This window comes from Nyctibius grandis, chromosome 1 (assembly GCF_013368605.1).
Source record: "Nyctibius grandis isolate bNycGra1 chromosome 1, bNycGra1.pri, whole genome shotgun sequence".
NCBI classification, from domain to species: domain Eukaryota; kingdom Metazoa; phylum Chordata; class Aves; order Nyctibiiformes; family Nyctibiidae; genus Nyctibius; species Nyctibius grandis.
In genome coordinates this window covers 31,561,025-31,584,385 of record NC_090658.1, presented here as the reverse complement: position 1 = coordinate 31,584,385, position 23,361 = coordinate 31,561,025, and the positions used below count along the sequence as shown (strand labels likewise).

Below are 23,361 nucleotides of genomic sequence, written 5' to 3'. Positions count from 1 at the left end.
TACAGCATACAGTCCACTGAATAAAAAGTAGATTATATTTTAAAAAGAGATCTGTGGTTTAGTGATCTACTACAGTTTTTAAGCAAAACAACTCACTTTGAGGCTTAGCAAAAGAATAACTATTTTGGTAACGATTTATTTCTTTTGATTTTAAAATTCTTTTAGGACTTACTTTAAATGTAATGGAAAATAATGACAGGGGATGGTAGATTAAAGCAAGAGTGAAGGTGAAGGTTTATTGTGCCCTATAGAAAAGTGTCAGTCTAAAGGTGGATTGTCAACTCATTCACTAAGTTCTTCTCTGTGTCGCTCAGTTGATATAGCGAGGCTTTAGTACGGTCTTACCCAGCCAGTGATGGATTTTCTCTGAGGCAGAGGATGTCCACAGAGGTAAGAAAGCTGCCCCGTGCCCCCACCTACCTCCATCGCCCAGCGAAAGAGACGGTGCGAGCAGTTAGAGGCAAAGAGATGCGGCCTGAGCAGAACAGGGTTGTGATACTTGACTGCTCGAGCAGCTAGCACTAATTTCAGCAGCCCAAAGGTCATGACTATTTATGCAGATAAAAGGTCAATGGCAAGCTGGCATACGGCTGCAGGCTATCTTGGTACGCACTTCACCCGGAGCACTGATACAGGCTTCTGGTTCACAGTTTGTCTTTCGGCATGAACTTTCAGGCCAAGCTTTGGCTGGGAAAAAAAAAAATCTCTGCCACGGGAGTTGACACAGTTAGGAGCCAGATGCAATTTTTGTGGCTCAGGCTCATCTGTAGCTAAATCAAACCTTTGAATCATTATTTATAAAAGAGCCAAATTCTGAACTGTTTGCTCAGTATTTAGTCAGCCCTTATGTGGATAAACTCCTCTGAAAGCATGCCTCAGTACAGATAGAGGAAAAAGTGAATAAGATGTGACCCATTGAAAGAAAGCCTGTGAAACGCCTACCGACTTCAACAGAGGTGGGGTTCTTCAGCTGTCAGGATGTGGACAAAAATCACTTTAAACCTGCAGGACCTTACAGCACAAGACTAAATGACACGGTTTGAATTTCCAGAGCAGTTTCGGTTTAGGTGAAACAATGTCTATCTGGGTGAAAAAGGGAAGTAGATATACTATGTTTAGTCTAGTCAGATTCTATACTACATTTGAAAGTTTATAGTCTATAAGTAAGTGCTTCATCCTTTGCTGTCATTAGAAAATTAAAACATATTTTAACCTTCAGTTCCAGCAGCTGTCTGTCTACCTGCACCAATTGTAAACAAAATCCTTTTGCCTTCTGTTGTAAATCAGTCCCGTATGCCCTGGTCCCCAATAGGAAGTCTGCAAAATGTTTTGTGACATTTCATTCCCCCCAAAAAAAGGTAATAGGAAAGCATCATTACATTGATTTGCTTTTCATCACAGAATTATTTGGCACTATGCCCTAATTAAGGTTGCAGCAATAACTCTATTATAAGCACTGCTTTGCCTCCCCCGGTAATTTTTTAATAGGAGTTAGCTAGTATTCTGTTTGCTAATAAAGAAAAAATATGTTAGGATGAAAACCTCCCATGTAGAAAGCCACCAAAACTAACTGTCTTCAGACCTGGAAAAGCATATTTTTCCTCTAGCCATCTCTTCCCATCAAAATGGAGAGTTACCAAGTTCTTCCTTGACCACTGTCTTTCCTAGATCTCCACACAAGGGGAAGTTAAAACAGTTGCTCCGATACATTTTGTCAAGTTTATTACTTCCATTATACTCCTCCTTCACTCTATATTTTGTGGGCTCAGCTTCGGGCAAATTGAAACCAGCCTGTAACAATGGCATAGTCTGGTTGGTGAATAAGCATATTTTGTATGTGTTTTCCCACTGAAAATGGCAAAATCCTAGCCACTGTGCATTTGCAAGTACTTTCTTGGTCGTATTCATCCAACTGAAGAGAGTCTCTGTTGGAGACAGGTTCGTTACGGTGTCTGCAGACATGCAGCACACAATTCAAATGGCTTGTGACTCTACGCAGTGCAGCTGTAAGCGCCAGGACGATAATAATCTTGTGGTGGTCTCACGGACAAAGGCGTCTGGCCCATGTGTGGAAGTGCAGGTGACTCTTGGAAACTTTCTCTTTCTCTTACAGGTCATTAAAGGAAAGAAAAAGAAGCCCTTGCAGAATCTGAAGACATTGGAATACATTCTGCAATTTCATGGACTTTATGCTACCTCATCTAAGTGTTATGTTATTATTTCCAGTCTCTGGAAAACAGGACTGTACTATGGATGATGACTGTGGGATTTCTGTTATCTTGGAGCAAATATGGGGTTTATGCTTCCCTTCCTATTAAGTTATTTTAGAAAATGAAACACAGGAAAAGCAAGATCTTGCTCATAATTAGTGTTGAGGGCCATCTATTCTTGTACTTCAAGAACACGGTTTAGAAAGATGATCTCGTACTGCCTCTTGCCAGGCAGCTTTCTCAGCTTCCAGAATGATACGCTGGTGAGATGAAGACCTACAGCCATGTTTTCCTCATAGGAGTCCAGAAAATACTTCAGGTTTATGGACAATGTTCCATCAGAAATCCTCATAAAATGGAAGCAGTTGTTTATCTCTTAAAAAAACCCCAAACAACAAAACCAAAAAAACAAATAAAAGATTGTGAGTCCCACTGGCTTTCTACTCTTAATCCTAGTCTAGAGCCTGTGATTAGGTCACGCATCTTCCTCCAGCCTCTCTCAGTTTTATATGAGTGCACCTATCTACTTTTTTGGACTCTCCCATCTTGTTTCAGTTTACTGAATGGTCACAATATAGTTAAAGACTCAGCTTTACGTCACCTGAATCAGCTTTATAACATCTAGCCTCAAGTAGGGGAGCCATGTAATCCTCACAATAGAGCTCTGTATCCGCTAACTGCAAACCTGAACGGCTTCTCAAGTTCATGTTAAGCACCACACTGCTAGAGTTGCCTTGCTAGCTGTACGGGAGTTACTGAAATGATAATTTGGATATGCCTGCATTGCCTTCAGCATTGACACAGCCAAACCGAAGGGGTGGGAGGAATCCCCTGTGCTATGGGAAGGAGTGTGCCATCCCAGTGGCTTGGGAAGGAGTGCCATCCCAGAGGCTCGCAGGCACTATGCAGTCCAGTTGCGCCTGCTTCGGGGATCAGGCACAAAGGACAGGGCAAGGTTTTCCAAACACGTACGGAAGAAGCGCAGCTATTCCCACAACAGCGTTTATATTAGAGGTGGCGTCTTCCATCCAACACAGTCAACAAACATCTACTTTTTCCTGACCGCTGTTGCCATCCAGGTGAGGCACGGGTAGCTGGATGAGCAGTCACCCCAATTCTCAGCATTCTAGGTTGTTTGATCAATAGATGCTCTCAGGATATCAGAAATAGGGACGTCTCATTCAGCACCTTAAAATTTTGCACACAGCAAAGTTTTTCCATGATGAGGGCTGAATGGGCCTTCCAAGTACATCTGGGTGGTGAAATATTGATTTACAACTTAGTTTTATCCCCATGGCATTGGCTGCATGATTTAAAGTTGGAACGGGAGATAAGGGCCACCTTCAGGGTGGCAGGTTCTTTATTACAGACAAAGCTGGAAAAAATTAGACCCATTATGCAAAATCAGCCATGAGCTATTCTCCTTCTATATGTAGCAGTTAGTTAAATGCTAAGTTTTAGTACTCTCTATAAGTAGAGAACTTTTTTCTTCTTACCTGAGAAATTCACTTATAAAATTCGCAATTAATTTCTAATCAGGTTGTTCAAATTATTACTATAATCTACACAGAAATGACATAGCAAAACTTGAGGAGGCAGCTATAGCGTTTTATACCATTGCACAGTGCTCTGTCTACATCAGTCCACACGATCCATTAAAGTATTATTAAAATGATAGAATAAATTTAATTCACACAATATTGAATATACCACATAAAGTAACTGTGAAAATTGCTGGCATATACAGGTCATCTAACCTTGTAACTCAAATTGCTTTTCTAATTTGTTGCCCCATTCCTGAAACTGGACTTTTATAAGACTATTTCTGCGTGGGGAAAAAAAAAGGCACAATGCACAAACATTGACAAATTTATTAAATTGCATACCAGAGAGAGAAATTATCACATTAAAAAGTCCGAGTCGGTAGAGCTATACTGGACCATTGCCACAGAAATTGCAGTCAATTCCCATTATTGCTCTGTCAGAGGTGTCAAGAGTTGTAGCCCACAGCTGCGGCCAGTCCTTTGATGTATTTCCCCGCCTCTCATGGCACATGCTGGCTGCGGAGAGTCTCAGCCAGGCTGCTGGAAAGCAATTCTGTCTCTCTAGGCTACCGAGAGGGGACCCTGGCCTCAATACAGCTGAGAAGCTGCTGTTTTACCTACCTGAGATTGCTGACAACCTGTTTGTGAGAGGGATGAATTCCCCCCTCTCCCATTAATTTCACTGGGGTGTTCGCTTTAATGCCTAGTAATGCCGCTGTAGTTGTTGGTGTAATTTCACTGGTAGTGTAATTGCAAGTTAACTTCGTGGCTGATCTCTTCAACAGATGGAAGCAGGGTGGGGGTGGTGATGAAACCCACAGGAAATGGGTGCTGCTGGAGGAAAATGCAGATGGAAAAAAGGAGACACATAAGAACAGAGAAAGGGGAGAGAAGGAGATCAAGGAACCAGAGGACATAGGAAAAATACGGTAGAGAGAGAGGATGCTCTGAACGACCACCTCTTCTACCTTTAGAGAAAACATAACTAAAAAGAGTATGAAGAATTTAATAAATTACAGATACCCAATACTTTAATGGGCATATACAGAAATAAACGGTATGGTGGTCAGGTTCTCTGGGACCTGAAATTCTTGCATTCAAGTCCTTGCTCCATGGCAGGCCCTCAGGCCATAATTAAAGAGCCTACATTTTATTTACACTGTGGGCCTCATGTTTCCTACAGCTTCCGTGCTCCTGAAGTGGCCGTTAGCAAACTCCAGGAACAGGACTCAGGCAGATGTGCTGTCTCAGTACAGCCCTTCCACACACTTTTCATCAAATCTCTCGGGACCCGTTTCACGTGAATGTTTATATACCTCATCTGCATGGATTCCTTGAGCCTTGGCACCTGAGTAACCTGCCTGCGAAGGTGGGTGTCACGATGTTTTGCCTTTCCAAGATACTGTGAGGATGAAGGACAGACACCAAGAAAAGGGCTCGGTGACTCAGGCCCAGCAGCATGCACCTGCGGGCGTTTCATTGCCAGGACCCAAGCTGGCATCTCCACAGACGGTGGTTTTGCTCCACAAAGATGCACCAGCACTCTGCTCTGCTCCAGACTGGAGGGTGCGACATACATGCACCCTGAGCGGTGCTATGCCACTTCTATCCCAAATCTAGAACGGGTGATGAATTCTTTGGTCAAGAACTTGTCTGCAGTGATTCACACCTCTGGGACTGTAAAGAAGTTGGGAACGTCAGAGCAATCCTTAAAACTGAACCAAGGGGGGCATGGGGAGGAGTAAAACCGCTTGAAGCTGTCTTGATGCCTCATCTATCTGCATTGAGCGTAGCCTGACCATAGGTGGGGATTTGCTCCTACTTCATATCGCAGGGGTACGAGGAGGTGTGCGTAACAATAACCCTGGCATTTATTGCTTTCTCTGGAAAGTATTTTATTCATCTAGGTATATATTACACATTTTTTAAACGTTATCAGAGTTTGAAAGGACAATAGTTTAGATGTGCTTGATTTGTAGACTATAAATACATCTAAGCGGAAAGGAGGCCTAAAAAGCTAACATACCACAAAATAGTAACTTCAGATTTTAAGGCTGAAGGCCAAATTTAAGTATACAGTGTTGCTTTCTGTGTTCCCCATGATCATAAAGTGAGGTTGAGAGGAGGAGAGGCACTGGGCTTGATGAAGGGGTCTCTGACTATGTTGAGAAACCAGGCCTGGTTTTTCCCTTTTGTTCCTGAACTCAGGGGACACGTGATTACCTTTGAAAAGACAGTCAGCCTGAGAATTTAAATTAATATTCTGAGGGAAAAAAAAACAGAATTTTTGTTAGGAGTTTGTTCATGCCAGTCCCCTCCCAAGCACATCCTATTTATACAGCCTATAAAACAAAACGACTGCGAAGAGCAGAGATGAGTGAAATCTCGTTAGTGTGTAAAGTGAGAGCCGTTGCTCTAGTTTGTGTAATAACAGTAATGAGTAGATAGGTATAAAACACTATTCATTTATAAGTACTTTTTAAATATCAGCTAAATAATAATTGCAATAGATATGGAAGTAGGTAATTTTGACTGTGACTGATAATGTTTTCAAACTTGGGTCATAAAACTCAAGACTTGGGCTCCCAAAGTTTCATATTTATGGTCCCAAAATAAGCCCTGTGGTTTTCGGAGATGACAGGTAGGGCTTTCACTGAACTCAGCCAACACTGCAGCTATTTGTTGAATTATCTGTTGATTTTAAGTACACTATATGCCTTTGAAAATATATTTGCAAGTTTGACAATCTTGTCTGAAGTAATTTGCCCAAATACATCTTAGAGAAAACCCTGGTAAGTCTCGAGATTTTAGCTCAAGAGTTGCTGGCCATCCGTCCTTTTCAGGCACAAGACCAAGGTGTACGTTTGTAACAGGGGAATCTGTTCTTTTAAACAATGCTACCAGCGATGAGGCATCTCTGACTTGCAGAGTGAGGTGGGAATTTTTCTGGACTGTGCTGGATTCAGAGGGAGTCTCATTTAGGAACGCTGTGTGTGAGGCTTTCCGGAGCACACCGAGATAAGTGTGTGATTCAGAACATTCTTGAAATGTTCTGGCAAGGCGCTCTCGGGGATACATTTCTCAGGTGCGCTTTGCTTAGGTCTCAGGGGAACGCGCCATGAGAGGCTGCAGCCAAAGCCGGGCCATGGCCCCGCTTCGAGGCCTGCGGCGCGGGGTCTGCTCCCGCCGGGCCTTCCTCCCCGCCCCCGCAGCGGCCGAGCGACAACGCCCGCCGCGGCCTGCACGGTTTGTCCGTGGAAGGAGGCCGCGTCAGCCGCGGGGGGCTCCGCTCCGGAGCCCGCCCCGCCGCCCCGCTCCGCCCCGGGCCCTCTGCGGCCGCCGCCGCTCCCGCTCCCCGCGCGCGTGTCCGCCGCCGCTCCCGCTCCCCGCGCGCGTGTCCGCCGCGGCAGCGGGGCGCTGGGGCTCTGCCCGCCCGGCACACCCTGCCGGCCCCACAGGCCGCCCGCCCTTTGCAAGCGCTGGGAGTGGGACAGCGGGGCAGGCCGCCGGCGGCGCCCCCCGGGTCGGGCCCGGCCCCGCCGCACCGCGCCGCGCCAGGCCAGGCCGGGCCGGGCCGGGCCGGGCCTCGCGCACTGCGGGCGTGGGGGGAGGGGTAACCGCTTCCCAGCCCAGACTGTGCATGTCCAAGTGACGCATTGCAGGTACGAACCCGCCAATCAGCGCCCTCCTTCTGGAGTCGCCGCACCCCTCGGCATTTTTTTTCTAAAATCCTCTTCCACCCAGAGAAATAGTCCCTCATCCTGCCCCCTCCGGCACCTCCTCCCGCTGTTTCACAAGCGCAGCCCCCCTCTTTCCCGCACCTCACCCCCTCCTGCGCCGGAGCGTGGGTGACCGGGGGCAGAAAGGGGACTCGCTGGGACTGCGGGGGGGCCTGCCGAGAAGAGCGCGAAGAGCCGGGACTTCTTTCGCAGCTCCGTTCCCTGGCGGGGAAAGGAGAGGGGGGAGGGAGCGGCGCGGAGCGATCCGGGCGGGCGGTGAGGAGGTTTATGAGGCACTGCTGGCGGCCGGGCAGGGCTCAGTGTGAGGCGAGCCGTAGAGCGGGCGGGTAGCTCCTGTCCCCCGTGCAGTCGTTAGCTTCCACCACACCCCACAGCCAGGCCGGGCCACCATGGTGAGTCCCTGGGCATCGGGTAGCGACAGGGCTCTGCGGGTGCTGGTCCGGGGCTCGGTGCGGGGAGGGGGGGGGGTGCGAGTGCCTGTGGTTGGGTGCGGATGGGGGGGGGCAGGTGGTTTGGCTGCTGTGGGGCGAGGTCGCCTGCAAAGAAGGGTGGGGGTAGGGGTGAAGGCGTCTCTTGGTGTGGCCGGTGGGCTCAGCGCGGGCAGGCTCGGGTGGAGGGTCGCGCTCGGAGGCGCCGTGTGTGTGGGAGGAAGTGGCGGGGGACGGATCCCGCCCGGGTCCCTTTCCCGCCCTGGGGCGTTGGTGCGGATTCAAATTTCAAACTGCCCTTCGGTGCGGGCGCCATGACGCTTTGTCGGGCGGGGGGGGAAAGCGGCAGATAACGGTTCCTCCTGGGAGGACACCCGCGTAGGGGGTGCCGGGAGGGGGAAGGAGGCTGCCACGATGGCACCAGCTCCACTTTCTTATCTCTTCCTGCCCCCCCTCCCCGGCAAGCCGGCGTGTGCGGCTGAATGGGGCTGGGGAGGCGGCGGCTGCGGCGGGCGCCCAAGATGTCGGGCTCGCGAGCGAGGTGTGTTGCGCCTGGCAATAATGCACTGCGGAGCCCTGCAGCTTCTGAGCAGCATGATGATGAGGGGCAGGCTGCCTCACTGCACCATCTCCCTCCTTGCTAGACCTGTTGTCAGCTCGCGTTGCAGCCGCTCTCCCCTGCCGATTTCATGATAACGCCTTGCTGTCGGTGGCTCTATTGAACGAGGGATTTGGATTTTTTTTAACAGTTTTGGCTTCCCGTTTTGGTCATTGCGGTGGACAGTTCTGCATTTTGTTGATCAAGCACAATTTCTTTTTCCTAGTAGTACATTTGTTTAGGATTTTAATCAATTATTGAGATAGAACGCATTTTGTGGAATTGGAGAATTGTTTCAGATTCAATCTAAAGGATATGAGTTTAGCTTTTTTTTAATTAAAACAATTATTGAGTTGTTGGATATTGAAACACGTACAAAAAGGAAAACTGTCGCAAAAGCAAAACCAGTGACCACTGAGTACTATCTCTGCATTAAGAGAACACGCAGTATAGTTGAATTGCCTTTTCATTCATTACATGCTTTTAAGGAATCAGATCACTATCGTCTCGCCGCGTCTAATGTGAACGATGGGTACTTAAAATTAAGGTTTTTTTGTAGTGCCCTCTCTGGGCAAAGAAACTAGGTGAACAGAAGCCCGAGTTTGTCGTTTTGTTTGAATTGTGAACCTATATAGCAAACCATCTATAAAGGAAGAAAGCAGTGACTCTAGCACCAAAAGACTTCTACTGCTTTTAGTTGTCATCTGTACAGAACCAAAAATGGAGTATCTTCAAGCAAGGTCTATATAAAAATGGGTGTGTCCAGGAGGCACAGTGACACTTTGAATGTGGTTATAGTTCATCCTGACAGACCAGACTGGCTAAACCTGTGAATATATGTTGTCCAATACTGCACATGCTAGATAAAATAGAATGCTTTGCTCCTAAAATAAACTAACCTACTAAAAGCATAATTTTAGCTCTTATACGCTAGTCTGTCTAGTTCTCGTTCTTCAGTTAATCTTGCCAGAACAGAACTGTCCATTCAGATCTAACACCTGTGAAATATACCAAAATGCCAAGTTTCGGAGGGGGACAGTGTCATCTGTTCTGTGATTAGCTGATAGCTCTCTATCAGGCAGTGTTAGTCGGCTCTGTTGAGGATCTTCCAAACTGATTACTGCATAGCAACTACAACTGTAATGAAACACTACCTCTAGAGGCTGCATGTGCTGCTGAAACTGCTGCATACACAACAGCTCCCCTTCTTTCCGAGGAGGCTTAGATTCTTTGTCAGGCCCTCAACATAATCTGGAGGCGGGGGGATGGGAGCTATTTCAGTGAAAATGAAAGTGCTGCAACATGAATCGGAGAATGCCGTGTCAAAGCTGTGGTTGTCCAAGGAGATTTTCGGGTGGATCTTGGACATACTAAGGAGCATATCAAAACTGCAGCATAGGCGTGTTCCAGTTGTGATTTAACTGTTTGTTTCTGAAGTTGGGTTGCATTACTGAAGCTGTGTGTACTGTCACATGTATGGTGTGTGAGTATCTAGCTTAAGTTCAGGACAAAGAACTCTGGAAGACTGCTGTGGCCTGTAGCTCACATGCATGGATCCGGGCTGATAGCCCTCCACCTGAGTGGCACGGGAGGGAGTGATCTGGCAGACTTGCTGGCTCCGCCTTTTACCGCTGTTGCGCAGAAGTCCCTGCAGAGCCTAGCACTGCAGAGTACAGATGGTGTTTGTTCAACCTTGCCCCACCTCCTAGCTTATCTTTCAACTGCCATGTACCTGTGGCTTCTAATAAGCTTCGTGCTCTTGTCAAACCCTGTACCTCTTACAGGTACTGACAAAGCTTATCCAAATTTATGGTTAGTGGCTGTAGGATGTTTTAAGTTGCTGGAAGAGTTAGAGAGGAAGAGTTCAGGAACACTTAACAGCTTAAACACTGCTTAATGTCATGTCTTTATATAAAACTGTTTATATAAAACAGTATGTGACTCAACTTGGTAACCCATAAGTATTGACCTAAATAAACTAGGTTCTTGCTACTTAAATCTGATCTACAGCTTTCTGTGGATATAAATATCCTACAGAAATGTAGCACATCATTCTCTTTACTCGAGCAATAAAAATGTAAATAGCATGCAAAGGTATGGATCTGTCTGCGTTAATGATATGCTCCAGACAAGTGGAAATCTGTTAGGCTTCAGGTAATTGACCAGCAGAACGCTGCCATCTCAAAGCCTAATGTTGAATTGGTGATGTTCTCGGCAGTTTTGCTGCCACCCTAGACTGTCTCATTATTTTTTTTTCAAGATTAAAAGTTGGACTTGCATGGAAATACTTCCTACAGCTAGTGAAGTTGGAACAAGTAGAGTCCAGAAGTGCAAATACCCATTGGCTGCTCAGTAGTGTGATCTTGATTCTCAGAGTAGGTGGGCCATAGGTGGTCTGAGAAATTGCCGAATGTGGCCTTTATTTTGAGCTGCTGCTGTACCGTATGCATATTTTTGTAAGCAGTTTAGCTATTGTATGGTTGCTTGAGGAGCTAACCTCACTTCTGTTACAGAAAGAATAACCAGAAGCTGGTAACAGAAGTTTGTACGCAATATAGAAATGTAATTCAAATTGAAATTAGTAAAGTAAAAATTAACACGTGGTGTATATCCCTTTTTCTAGGTATTTCCTTGGCAGGTGGCTAATGTGTAGAGAGACCTTTGGGCACAGCTAAAGACTGAAGATGTTTCTAACTGTCAATATTGCAGTAATTATAAATAGGTTGTTGTTGAAATGGTCACAATAGGAACAAAACTAAAAAAGCAGTGTTGAACTTAGGCAGTGAGTGTGTCTTTTCTGTATTATAAAGGGGTTTTTTTGACTCTTCAATGGAGTACTATGGGGTAAAGAGCCCAAGGAGCTTCCTTGAAGGAATTGTATGGCCTTGTTACTGCAACTCAGCTGAAGCTATTCAGAATTTATGTGAAGAATCAGCTGACTTGAAAACCTAAGGAAAGAATGTCTGCAGTCCTCAAACACCTTTGTGGTCTTTCAAGAGTGAAGTCCACTTTGGGTTTGGCCTCAAAGGCTGAGGTTTTTGTATTGCTGTCGAATCCAATTGATTCAAAACTGTGCAGTGATAGAGCAAGATGAGGTATAAACTGGGGCTTACCCAACTGATACTGAAATTATATGCCTTACACCACTGAACCTTCCTCTGTTGGCCCTGTAAACTATCTTATGCTACTTGAGTCTGTAGAAAATAGTCTTAAAAAAAAGTCTAGACAGCCTTATGACAAATGCATTGAAATTACCAGTTTGCGCTGAACCTGCTAGTACTGATTATATGGACTCTGTTTTTTACAGCCATGTCTTGGACATGAAGGTTCATGTTAGTCAAAGGGATGATTTAATTCTAGAGGAGTGTATTTTTCTAATTATAGCATTGTAACTTAGCAAAAGAGACTAGTCTGCCTTAAATTTGGGATTTGGGGGTTACTGCTGCATTACTTGGTCCTGAAGTGTTTCGTGTTACAAATGAGGCTAGTTTGCCCAAGTATTACGACCACTAGTCTGCTGTGTTAATGAGTTTTTAAAACTGGTCTAGAGGGACCTGTGTGCCTTGGAGTTTGCTAGTGTTTGGGTAATTGATTGATACATATGATAATACATTATTTGGGTGTACTAGACACTGCAGGGTCAGGAAATGAGGTCAGGCTGCCAGTTCTTACTGAGCAAGCAATCCTGATGACTTTTGAGCTGTGTTTAGTTATAACTATTTCAGAATGCTACAGATAAGTCCTGAAGAGCAGCTGCCATATTCAGAGGTCTCTACAGGTCTGTGTCTTATTTTGCCTTGAACTTTTGCCACAACTGTAATGATATTCTCTTTTATTGCAGGCTGATCAACTGACAGAAGAGCAGATTGCAGGTAAGGTTTTTATGTGCTGTGTTGCTACTCCTACTTGACCTGGCACATCTCTTAATCCAGTGACAGTCTGTGTTACACAAGATATTTAGCGTTCTTAGCTACTAGAGAAGTATTGTGGAATGTTTTAATTTGTCACCTAAGTTTTAAAGGCTTATCTACTGTAAAAGCACCATGGATATAATGAATCTGAAGTTTTGTCCTCTAGAATAGTTAGACAGTCCTCGGAACTTTACTAGCTAGTAGACTTGGGACTCTTTTTTTTTTTTGTCATGGCTATAGAATTGTCCCAAGTGCAGACTGAAAAGCAGTGGCGGGGGTAAATCTTGGGGCAAGACTTGGAATCTGGAGTGCTCTTCTGACACAGGGCAAAAATAATTTTACTTTGCAGTCTCCTATCAGCAGAGATGTTTCAGAGTGGCTGTTTTTGATGACAGCAGAGACCTGCTTCATGATGACAACTGTTGATATTCCATATTTGGAACTGCATTGTGTACTTGGACACAAGTGTTCTGTGCACTGCTCTGGTGGTCTGGTGCTTCCTCTGAAATGCTTAAACAAATACGCATCTCTTGCATCTTAGTATTGGCCCCCTAACAGTGGTTTCTATGCACTGACAATTGTCTGCTAGTGGCTAAAACTTCTTGTTATGTTGCCTACTCATGCAGGCTGCACAAACTAATATCTGTCACTGCTCTTGGAAGACTGATTTCAACTTCAATAATTGATGTGACTTAAAGCTGGTAATACAGAATTCTGTACTGGGGGGAGCAACTCTGCCTGAGGAGGATTTCCAAGCTCTTGATCTTGGTTTTGTACATATTTGTATATATTTGGTTATTTCTATTATTATTGTTATTATATTCTTTTTCATTATTATAGTTTATTAAAACTGTTTTAACTTTCCAACCCATAAGTCTCTCTCCCTTTTCCCTTTCCCTTGGGGGGGGGGAGAGGGTTAACAGAGAGCATCTGCCACATGGTTAATAGCTGGCCCAGCTTTAAACTGTGACACACATGTACAGTGTTAATACTAGAAAGTCTCGGTGTGCATAACTGTCATGTGAAATGATTTTAGAGGGTGTTAGGGTCTGCTAATCTAATAGTACTAGGTCAAGCATACGAATAACAGCCTGGAAGAGATGTTGCTATTTAACTATGATGTATCTCTTGAAGACACTTTATTAAACAATAGTGTCATAATAACTAGTTTGTTTTTACCATAATTGCCAAATTTGAAGTGTAAGAACATTCTTCTGTAGCTTTTAGACTTCAGAAGCTTGCTTTAACTCATAGGGGACTAATTATGGTTTTGTGGAAAGTCCTTAGTGTATTTACTTGTTGCCATGGTACTGTCTTATGAGTAAGCACAAGCCAAATCTAGTTCAACTCAAGATTTTTTTCTGTAAGTGACCTACATATCTTAAGGGTTTTGTGATCAGTTTAGTTGGAGCAGGCTTTATCAGTTGTCACTGCTGTCTTTTCAATAATGGTTCATTGTTGCAGTTCTTAACTGTAGAACCTGTATTAGTTGATGTGGTTGATTATAGGATATAAACAGGAAGCTTATTAACACTACCTCAGGATTAGTGCAAATGTTAGCTATTCAGTAATGATAGTATAGTTCTCAGAGCCCAAAGTGAATATTAATAAGTTTGTCATACTGGAATAGAGGGTTTTCATCTGTGTGGAGAGAACAAAAGTATAACTTAGTGTTAGTATCCTGTGTAAAATGGCCTGCCACTTTCAGTTCAGCTCTGGTATTTCATGAAGCGGATGTGTTTGCAAGTAAACCATAAGCCTCTGATGTGAAGACAAGCCCACTGCTGGTCTGTTAAGGAACCATCCCTAGTACTGCTTAGGAAGAGTTGCAGCTGACTAAGCAGTCTGCTTAGTTTCTCTGAAGGCCAGTGTCTTGCATGGGAAAACTGTTACAGATACAGTTTGCATGTTTTACAGAGACTGTGGTTTTAAAGGCTTGAGCCCTCTACCATTCCATTTTGGCTTATCTGAAGATACTTAGCTTTTGATTTGAGGGTGGGCTTAAAAAACGGTAGTAAAAGGTAGAGACAACATTTCCTTTCTTAAATAGAAGGTGAAAGTAGTTAAAGCAGCCACTTCTGAGCTTAAAACAAATCTTCCACCTCTGCTGTGAAGCACCAGAATACAGTTGTTAAAGATTCCAGATGTTCTTATTTCCTGTGGTAACTCATTCTTATAGAACCGAAGCTTTTTATCGTTATAGGTAGGGGTGAAAGACTTCCCAGGTTTTGTTCATGTGAAAGACTGACTTTGAAAGCTGAGTAGGTACAGAATGTGAATGCTAGTTGCAGCTTCATTCAGTGAGAATTGAAGTTAGAGTCAAATGGGTATCCCTTTGGTTAAGTATTGTATTAAAAGAGGTACATGGGTCAGGACCATTTGATGTGAGTGTTGGGGCGGGAAAAAAAAAATCTAAAGATGCTTTTGTCCCAAAGCAGCTGATCTAGTGAGCTATACTTACTTCCACTAGACCTCAAAGTGGTCTAAATGGTCTCTCTGAAAAAGTAAGTCTATGTATGGTGTTCATTATGCCTTGTTCCTTTAGTGTGCTGTGGTTCTCAGTTGGGGATCTGACCACAAGAGTTACTTAGAATTTATTTCATAGTAGAAATAGTCTTGTTTAAGTGTTGAGCTCCTGGTAGCTGTGAAGAAAACAATTGACATTCTCCTATAAAAGTTCCAGACATAGCTGGCTAAACTGTGTGAGAGTCAGAATGGTAGTTCTGGTTCTCTGAACATATTGGGTCAGTGAAGATTGCCACTTCATCTGGAAAGGTGATGTGTGCAGAGGTGCCTCAGAAGCTATTGTTAAATAGAACACTTAGAGCTAGTGTTAGAACAGCTCACATTCTGTTGGCCTAGCCTTTCTTGTGTGGGACCTGGAAGTACTCTTTTCTCTTGATGCAGTGAGGTTTTCAGAAGGAAGGAAAGGCTGAAACCTCGTAGGCTGGCCTGAAGCTGAGTGGTTCTGCTGGTACTGTCCTCAGGTTTCTGACAGGTTAACCTTACCTAGGATACAAGAAAATTTCCATTTCCGTTTGATATGGAGGAGTGTTGAATAGAGGGAGGATTTGCTTTACATGCTACTTGGAGTCATAAGGTGTTTAAGTGTGGGAGGTGTGTTTTATAATCTCATGCTGCAGGAAGCCAGAATTGAGTTGCTCACTAAACTTCAGTATTTCATAGCTGCCTTCACTGGCCATTGTGGCAGATCCTCCAAAGCTATGCTAGGGTGTTCTTCTGGTCTAAACTGTATCTGCATAGGTTGTTAATCCTTTGTCCTAATTACTGGAGGTGGTTCCTAGAAGTGGTTAAAGAGGTATTTTAACTGTATTCCTAACTTGATTCAGTATTTCAAACAGGAATATGCTGCTGATTTTTGACTCAATTTACTTTATGGTTATGATTTATAACTGGTTGGTTGTTAGCCTACAGCTTCTTTAAGTAAAAGGAAGGTAAAGAGCTGTCCTTTGAGTGGTTCATTTCAAGTGTTCAGAATATACTGCTGAATGGCCCATGTTGTAGAAAGCAAATCTTTGAATTTTGTGTAACAAGTCAGTATTACTTTTTCTAAGCAGGGTCATTGCAGTACTGTGAAGTCTGCTTCATATTTGGGTTAGTGACAGTTGACATTCAAGCTCAGGATGAAGTGGTTAACAGCTAAACATTTTGAACAACACTTGAGTACCTGACCTTTGAAGACTCAGTGTTCCCCTTTTGAGGTCCTTCCATGATACACTAGGAGCTTCTCTACTAGGCTTGACCGAAAAGCCTTTTCTTCCCTGGTGTAAAACTTTACTTCTAACAAACCTCTCTGTTGCCTCCAAGCTGACTGAAACTAGCCCCAAAGACTGTTTGGAAGTTACTGTAGGTAGAGGTTATAGCTGTCTGTTTGGGTAGGCCTGTTTCTGCTTTGTGATTATACAATACTGGCTTGAAACTTTTGTCTGGTCCTGTGGCAGCTTTGCTCTGATTCTTATGTGCTGAACAGTGGGAGTTGGCTTTTGGAACACTTTAAACTGTTAGATGTAGAAGAGTGGATTTTTCCTGGATGGGACTCAACTGTGGCTCTGGTATTATAGCTGCCTTCATGAACTATAAAAAGCCTGGTTTTGTAGTTGCATTTTCAACACTTGCCAGCTTGTACTAGTCTTGAGTGTTTCAGAGTACGAAATGGATGAAGTAAGACTTCATGCAGTTCATGTGAGAACACAACTTTTACTGTTGTCTAATTCTGGTCTGTGAAACCCACCATCTGGAAAGCTGGCTGCTTGGAAGTATTTCTCATGCAGGAGTACCCTTGAGCTAAGGAGTTCTCCAAAGGCATGATCTCTGGTGCCTTGAAAGCTATAAAAGAACTGAACTATACAAGGGAATAGATAAGTTGTTCGTGTTTAACTGTAATTTGTGTATGAGCTACTACAGTCCAGTGAGCTAGTTTAACGTGTGTAGCCAAAGACAAACAGATGGTGTGGATTAAAACCAATTCCATTTTTGGACTGGACAATTAAACATTTTATGCTTGTATTAATATTGCTGGCTACAATACAGCCATTGTAGGGGGTTAAGAGGTAGCATTGAAACACAGTTAAGCAGTCTTAAAACTGTTTTTGACTAGTTCCATGAAGGCTGTTTCAGGGTACAGCAGGGCTGAAGCCGTTTTCTAAGCAACTTTTCAGAAATTAAGACTCCAGTGATTTTTCTCCTTAAACAACTGACTGGAGTCGTGTATAAACATAGGCTGAAGAACTGCAGAAATCCAATGGGAGAGAGAGCTGGGAGAAGTTCCTTTTTAGCTAGGTATGGCCAAATGCGCAGACCTGTGGTGCTGGGTACTGCAGCTTCATGTAGCATATACTGTTCAGACTTGCATGTCCAGCGGAAGTGAATTATAATGAGAAACTATTTTTAGTTTGGTCTGATTATACCTTTTCCCATTAAGTCGTATCCTCTTTTAGTAATAGAAGTGCGATTAAGCTGTAGCATTTGTATTTTGAGTACCATTTTTCATCTTAAAGTAATTTCATATTGTTTTCTCATGAGATAAAGAGTTCCTACCAAGGATGTGGATTATTCTAGTTGCAGATAGCTGTTCCTTTCAGCTCTGTATTAGGGATCCTTGTTCAAGATAGATAGTTAACAAACATCTGAGTACTTCTGAAATGGATGAGCTACCATCTTATTTGGTCAAAATGTGGTTGACTGGTAGATTGGCAGGTTGTTTTCCAGATGCTGGTGCTTCCATATTGGTGTTACAATTATAGCAAACTGAGCAGTATACTGAAATTTTATTAAGATAATGAAATCAAGTTTTGTAATTTACAGCAATAAGCAGCAGTGGATTCTTATGTGATTAAGTAAACTGAACATTTCAAAGCTGAAGGGATTAACTCCTTTTTTTTGTCACACAGAATTCAAAGAAGCTTTTTCACTATTTGACAAGGATGGTGATGGTACTATAACTACAAAGGAGTTGGGGACAGTGATGAGATCGCTTGGTCAAAACCCCACAGAAGCAGAGCTACAGGATATGATCAATGAAGTAGATGCTGATGGTAAGATTTTACTAGTAAGTAATTTAATAATGTGACTAAAACGTGTTTTTCTAACAAAGTAACTATCTTGCAGGCAATGGCACAATTGACTTTCCAGAGTTTCTGACAATGATGGCAAGAAAAATGAAAGATACAGATAGTGAAGAAGAAATTAGAGAAGCGTTCCGTGTGTTTGACAAGGTACTAAAATGTTTATCTTAACAAATATTTCTGTCAAAAACTCAGTTTGACTTCTAATGAGCTTCCTCAGTGAATTGATGGGTATCTGCAGTCCTGTCATCTAGAACCTCTAGGTTCACTAGTCACCCTAAAGTTCCAGTCTACTGTGGTGCTGTACCTGAAAGTCAAATAAGTCATTGTGATAGTGGTGGGTGATACTTTTAAGCTACCATTTGCTATGATACTAGAATACTTGTACAAGACTGGCAGGGAAGTTGCTTAAATGTTTAAAATCGTAGTCTTTTAAATCTTTGACTTAGTTTTTTGACTCATTTAGCAATTTACTTAGTAAAGTTACTCAGCTTCTTAAGCAAGATGTACTTTTAAACAAAATCTATGATGTTAAGTACCTTGGGGTGTGGGGGGGCAAAAAGTCAGTCCAGACTTTGTATACACTAGTACTTAGATATCCAGCTAGTGTCTCAACTAGAATGAAATATGTGAAAGTGGTCTCTGAAGGCCTTGTGGCTTTGTGCTAGACTCCCATGAAACAGGTGAATGAAATAAGTAGCTTCTGTTCTGAGAAATAGACACTTGAACCAGGCATCTGTCTCCTAAAAGGGTTGCAAAAGGTGCTGGTTGCTTTGTCAGTGATTAAAAAAAGTCTCAGGATAAAGTCTCAGCCAAAGTAGACTGTATTGGGTAAGTTGTTTTTAAAATGTTTTTAAGACTAAAATCCTGGACAATAATGAAGATATGCTTACAGCTCTCGCTTGCTGTGTGCAAATGCTAGCGATTATAGCTCTGCTAACTTCTTAATGTTCAACTGTTCTGCAATATTCTTAAGTTATAGTTAAGTTACTAGGCCTTACACAAGTCTATTCCAGTCTTCCTTTTTTCCCATACCAGGATGGTAACGGTTACATTAGTGCTGCAGAGCTCCGTCATGTGATGACAAATCTTGGGGAGAAGCTAACAGATGAAGAAGTTGATGAAATGATTAGGGAAGCAGACATTGATGGTGATGGTCAAGTAAACTATGAAGGTAAGGAGTTGTTAACCTATTCTTTTTGTGTAGTGCTTTCATGCTGGTGACTGTGTAGATGCTGTTAGCTGCACCGAGTTTAAATAGGGCAATGTTCAGATGGGATCTTCTCAACAGTTAAGTGTTCCTATAAGCTAATGTCTTTTAGTATGTACATCGTGTACATCTAAATAGGTTTAAGTTTGAGTGGGTTATTGCTACCTTTGTGCCAAAGGCAAAAAATGACTATTCAACGGTGCAGTGTAAGAAATAACTTTCTAAATCTAATGATGTCTAATGACCATTAGAATAAGGAAGCTAGCAGAGATGGTCATGTACTGTTCATACTGTTCTGTTAACTAATGAATGTTGATCTGACTGTAGCAAGTCACTCACTTATTACTGCTTTTAAAATTACTAATTAAAGGGGGAAATCCTCTAAAATATGCAGAAATCTCAAGGCCTTTAGAAGACCTTTTAAGTGATTTCACACAAATCAGCTGCAGCAGTAGCTTATTTCTATTTCCTTCTTTATGGCATTGACGAAGTCATGCAAGCAGGAGGAGTTCTGTTAAACAGTTGCTTGCAGCTCAGAAGCACTAAGCTTGTTTTCATTTTAACTTCCTGAACATCTGAAAAGAGCTGCGTTATTTTCAGATAATACCCTTACTGTTTCTGAGGTGTAGGTGTGGCTTCCCTTTAAGGCCTTTTTGGTTGTGGCCTCAGGATGAGCACCCCTGTGAGTGAAAAGGTGTTTTTGTGAACAAGGCTGCTACTCCATAACTGCACTTGCAAATAGGCTGTTTAGAGGCTGGCACTAGAGAGGGTAGGCATCCTTGTTTCCAGTTGCTCTTTTGAAACTTGAACAACTAGTTAAGCCCTCTTAAGTTCCCAGTTTCTTTTTGTTATAGTACCCGAAATTATGGTTCACCAAGATAAGTGAAGAATCCTATTTTGTGGGATCTAACTTCCAATGTGCTGTGAATAAGCAATGATTCAGTGGCTTAAAGCCAGTCAGGCAAAATAGTAAGACTTGAGCTATTCTGCTTTGAAAAAAATTCAAACCAACACAATGTCTTGCTTGTACACCTGCTTAACTGATTGTCACTTCAGCAAGATTTCTACTGATCTTAGTCATTCTTGGATAACTTGTCCCTATCTGTATGTTGGTGGGTATGAGGACCCTGTAATGTTCTATTTTGGAAGTAAGGCTGTTCACCAGTGCACTGAGGGACCAATTTTTTTTGATAGAAGTAGAGGCCTTTTGCCATTAAAAACAGGTGGGTTTTAGTGTGATTGGTGGAAAAGGGGACTGCTGTGAAGATGCCTTTTTGAATATAACTGAAAACATAGTTTTGAAACTGTTCAGCACTGGTAAGGCAGGTCACTTCTCAGATCTTGCAGTTCACTTTTTTCTCTGAATAACTCCTATGCAACTCTTTCCTTTTACAGAGTTTGTACAAATGATGACAGCGAAGTGAAGACATTGTACAGAATGTGTTAAATTTCTTGTACAAAATTGTTTATTTGCCTTTTCTCTGTTTGTAACTTATCTGTAAAAGGTTTTTCCCTTACTGTCAAAAGAATATGCATGTATAGTAATTAGAAGGCCATTCCTCCATGTTTTTCTCCTTTATCTTACTGTCATTGTTCTGATTTTTGGAAAATTGATCTAAGTAACAAATGTTGCATGTGGCTTACTCTGGATATTTAAGCCCTTCTGCACATCTAAAGTTAGATGGAGTTGGTTAACTGAGGGAACATCTGGGTTGTCTGTTTAAAAAAAGTAGCTTTCTTAGACTTAGGTATGACTAGTGTAACAAGTTACATAAAGTCAGCTAGGGTTTAGCATGCATTAGCAATTCCTTAGTTAAAGCGACATGCTGGCTCTACTTCTCCAGTACATAAAGGAGTTTATTCCACTTTCTGTGATGGAGGATAAGAACTCTTGCAGCTAACTGCAGGATAAAACCATGTGAATAGTATATATATATATGCGGCTAATGCACTGTAAAAATAATTCTCCTAGCTTACTTCAGAGTAACTTGTTTGTGGCCATACCTGTAACATGTTGTTGAAATGTGGAGTCTTAACATTGTGGACGATTGACAGTCAACAATATGAAACTTAAGTTGCACTAATGCAAAACGGGTGATTTATCCAGGTACTCGTACACAAGTTTTTTTTGTACTGCTGGTCCTGTACCAGAAAACATTTTCTCCTCTTGTTACTATGCTTTTTAAACTTTGTTTAGCCACTTATTTTCAAAAAAATCTGCTTATGGCACGATTTGCCTCAAATCCATTCCAAGTTGTATATTTGTTTTCCAATAAAAAATTACAATTTACCCATACTGTTTCAATGTATCCTTGAATTATTTACAGGAATTGTTCAATAGAGTTGCTGCTCTCTGTGTTTCAGTATGTAGCAGTTTGGTTTGCTTATGCAATGGATTGGCTGTCTTAAAATAGCTTGGAAGGTGAAAACTTAGTCCTTAAACTCTGGCCCTTAATAGTATTGTTGACTTGAAGAAGCTTTCTTACTAGTAGTTTAAAATGTATTTTACAGTCTTGTGTGGAGCTTGGTGCTTCAATAAACTTACCGTAGTGACTGACTATGCCCACTATCTGTAGACGTTGTGAACTGGATGTTGACCTAGTTCAATAGTTGACCTAAAATTAAAATTCCTTGTTCGGACAACTAAACCTGTTTGCTTTCTTTTAATTATTTTGGAGTTTATTCCCTGTCAGCTGCTACATTGGGGTCTCTTAGTCTCACACCTGGGCTTTTCTGGAACTGCTGTGTATGAGTTGCCATTCAGGATGCAGTCAGCTCAAAGTACAAAAGGAAAACATTCTCTTACTGCTCTGCTAATGAGCATGATTGTGCTTCTAGCACTAGTTTTTTGTCAAGGTTTAAATTTTTTTTTAAAGTGGAAAACAAAGGACAAATTCAAGACCTCAAAAGAATGCTAGAGGCTGTTGTGCCCCTTGCCTCTCTACTCTCCCAACAAGAATTGACTGATCTTGCATATGATTATCTTGTTTGGGGATTCTGGTTGCCTTTAAACAAAGCATTGGCCCCTGCATCTGGTTACCCTCACTTGTCCCAGCAGAGCAGTTACCTAATGTTTTAAAACTGTTCTAATCATCTTTGAGTTATTTATGATTACAGTGAACATGTAAAATTAGGACAGCTGATCAACCTGATTTCAGAAATACTTGATCAAATGGTTATGGTCACTGATCTTAAAGCCCTAAGGACTATAAGCAGCTCCATTGGTTTTCCAAAGGAGGCTTGCCCAAAATGTTTGAATTGCCAGCATCAGAGTTCCTTAGAATTGTTGTTTTGCACTGGCAATCTGATTCAGGAAGCTTATGCAGCCTAAATATTCTAGCAGTTAAGGTTTGCTTTCTACAAAATGAGTGACCAAATAAACACTTCCTATCCAGTCTTCATCCTGTGGCCTGGGAGCTTGGGGACAAGACATAGGTGCTTAAACCGGCACAGGATGAGGAGAATTTGATGGAACCATCAGAACAACCACTTCGGAGTTTGAATTGCAGGAGTATTGGAAGTGTCCTTTTTAAAGGTAAGTAATGTAAACAAGGATCTGACAATTTGTACTTGCCAATCTGGTGTCTTGACTTTCAGTAGCCTGGGAATCACACTTTGACCCATAGTCTTCTGCTACAACTTGGCATGCGTTTGGAAGCATCTGACTAAGGTAAAAAGGAGAGGGTCCTCCCTGTTATGAAAGACTGCTTTGGCTAAGATAATTGCCTTTTGTAAAATGAATGGGTGAAAAATGTGTGATGAGAAGGCCACCTTTATTTACTGTCATTTTAGGTGCTCCCTGTTCAGAGTGCTTAGTCACAGGAATCAAAGCTGATGTTTTGTTTAGTGTGTCTGTGTTGCTGTTACCTAAATGAAATGCCTGATTTCTAGGTTAATACTGAAGTCTTGTAGCCCAGTTTACATCATATTTCAACTGTAGAATGGGGGCAGGTACTTTTCAATACTATTGCTAATGGAAGAATGTCTTCTGAGGTATAGTCTGTAAAGTGTGGTGGAAGTTAATGGCATTGATCACTGGAACCTTTTGGCTGAGGTGTGTTTGCAGGTGCTTTTGCTATTGTGAAGCAGGTAGCCCTTAGGTCGCTCTAGGCAGACTTCTGGATATGTGTGTATG

The 23,361-nt window shown here is 42.5% G+C and overlaps 1 protein-coding gene across 1 annotated transcript; it reads left to right on the top strand.

Annotated features, from left to right (window-relative positions):
- Positions 1 to 7,778: 7,778 nt before the first annotated feature.
- CALM2 (calmodulin 2) lies at positions 7,779 to 21,522 on the top strand. Its single transcript, XM_068400039.1, has 6 exons — positions 7,779 to 7,886; positions 12,362 to 12,392; positions 17,843 to 17,986; positions 18,060 to 18,166; positions 19,055 to 19,190; positions 20,622 to 21,522. The coding sequence occupies exons 1-6, from the start codon at positions 7,884 to 7,886 to the stop codon at positions 20,648 to 20,650; spliced, it is 450 nt and encodes a 149-aa protein (XP_068256140.1). The 5' UTR covers positions 7,779 to 7,883; the 3' UTR covers positions 20,651 to 21,522.
- The last annotated feature ends 1,839 nt before the right edge of the window (positions 21,523 to 23,361 follow it).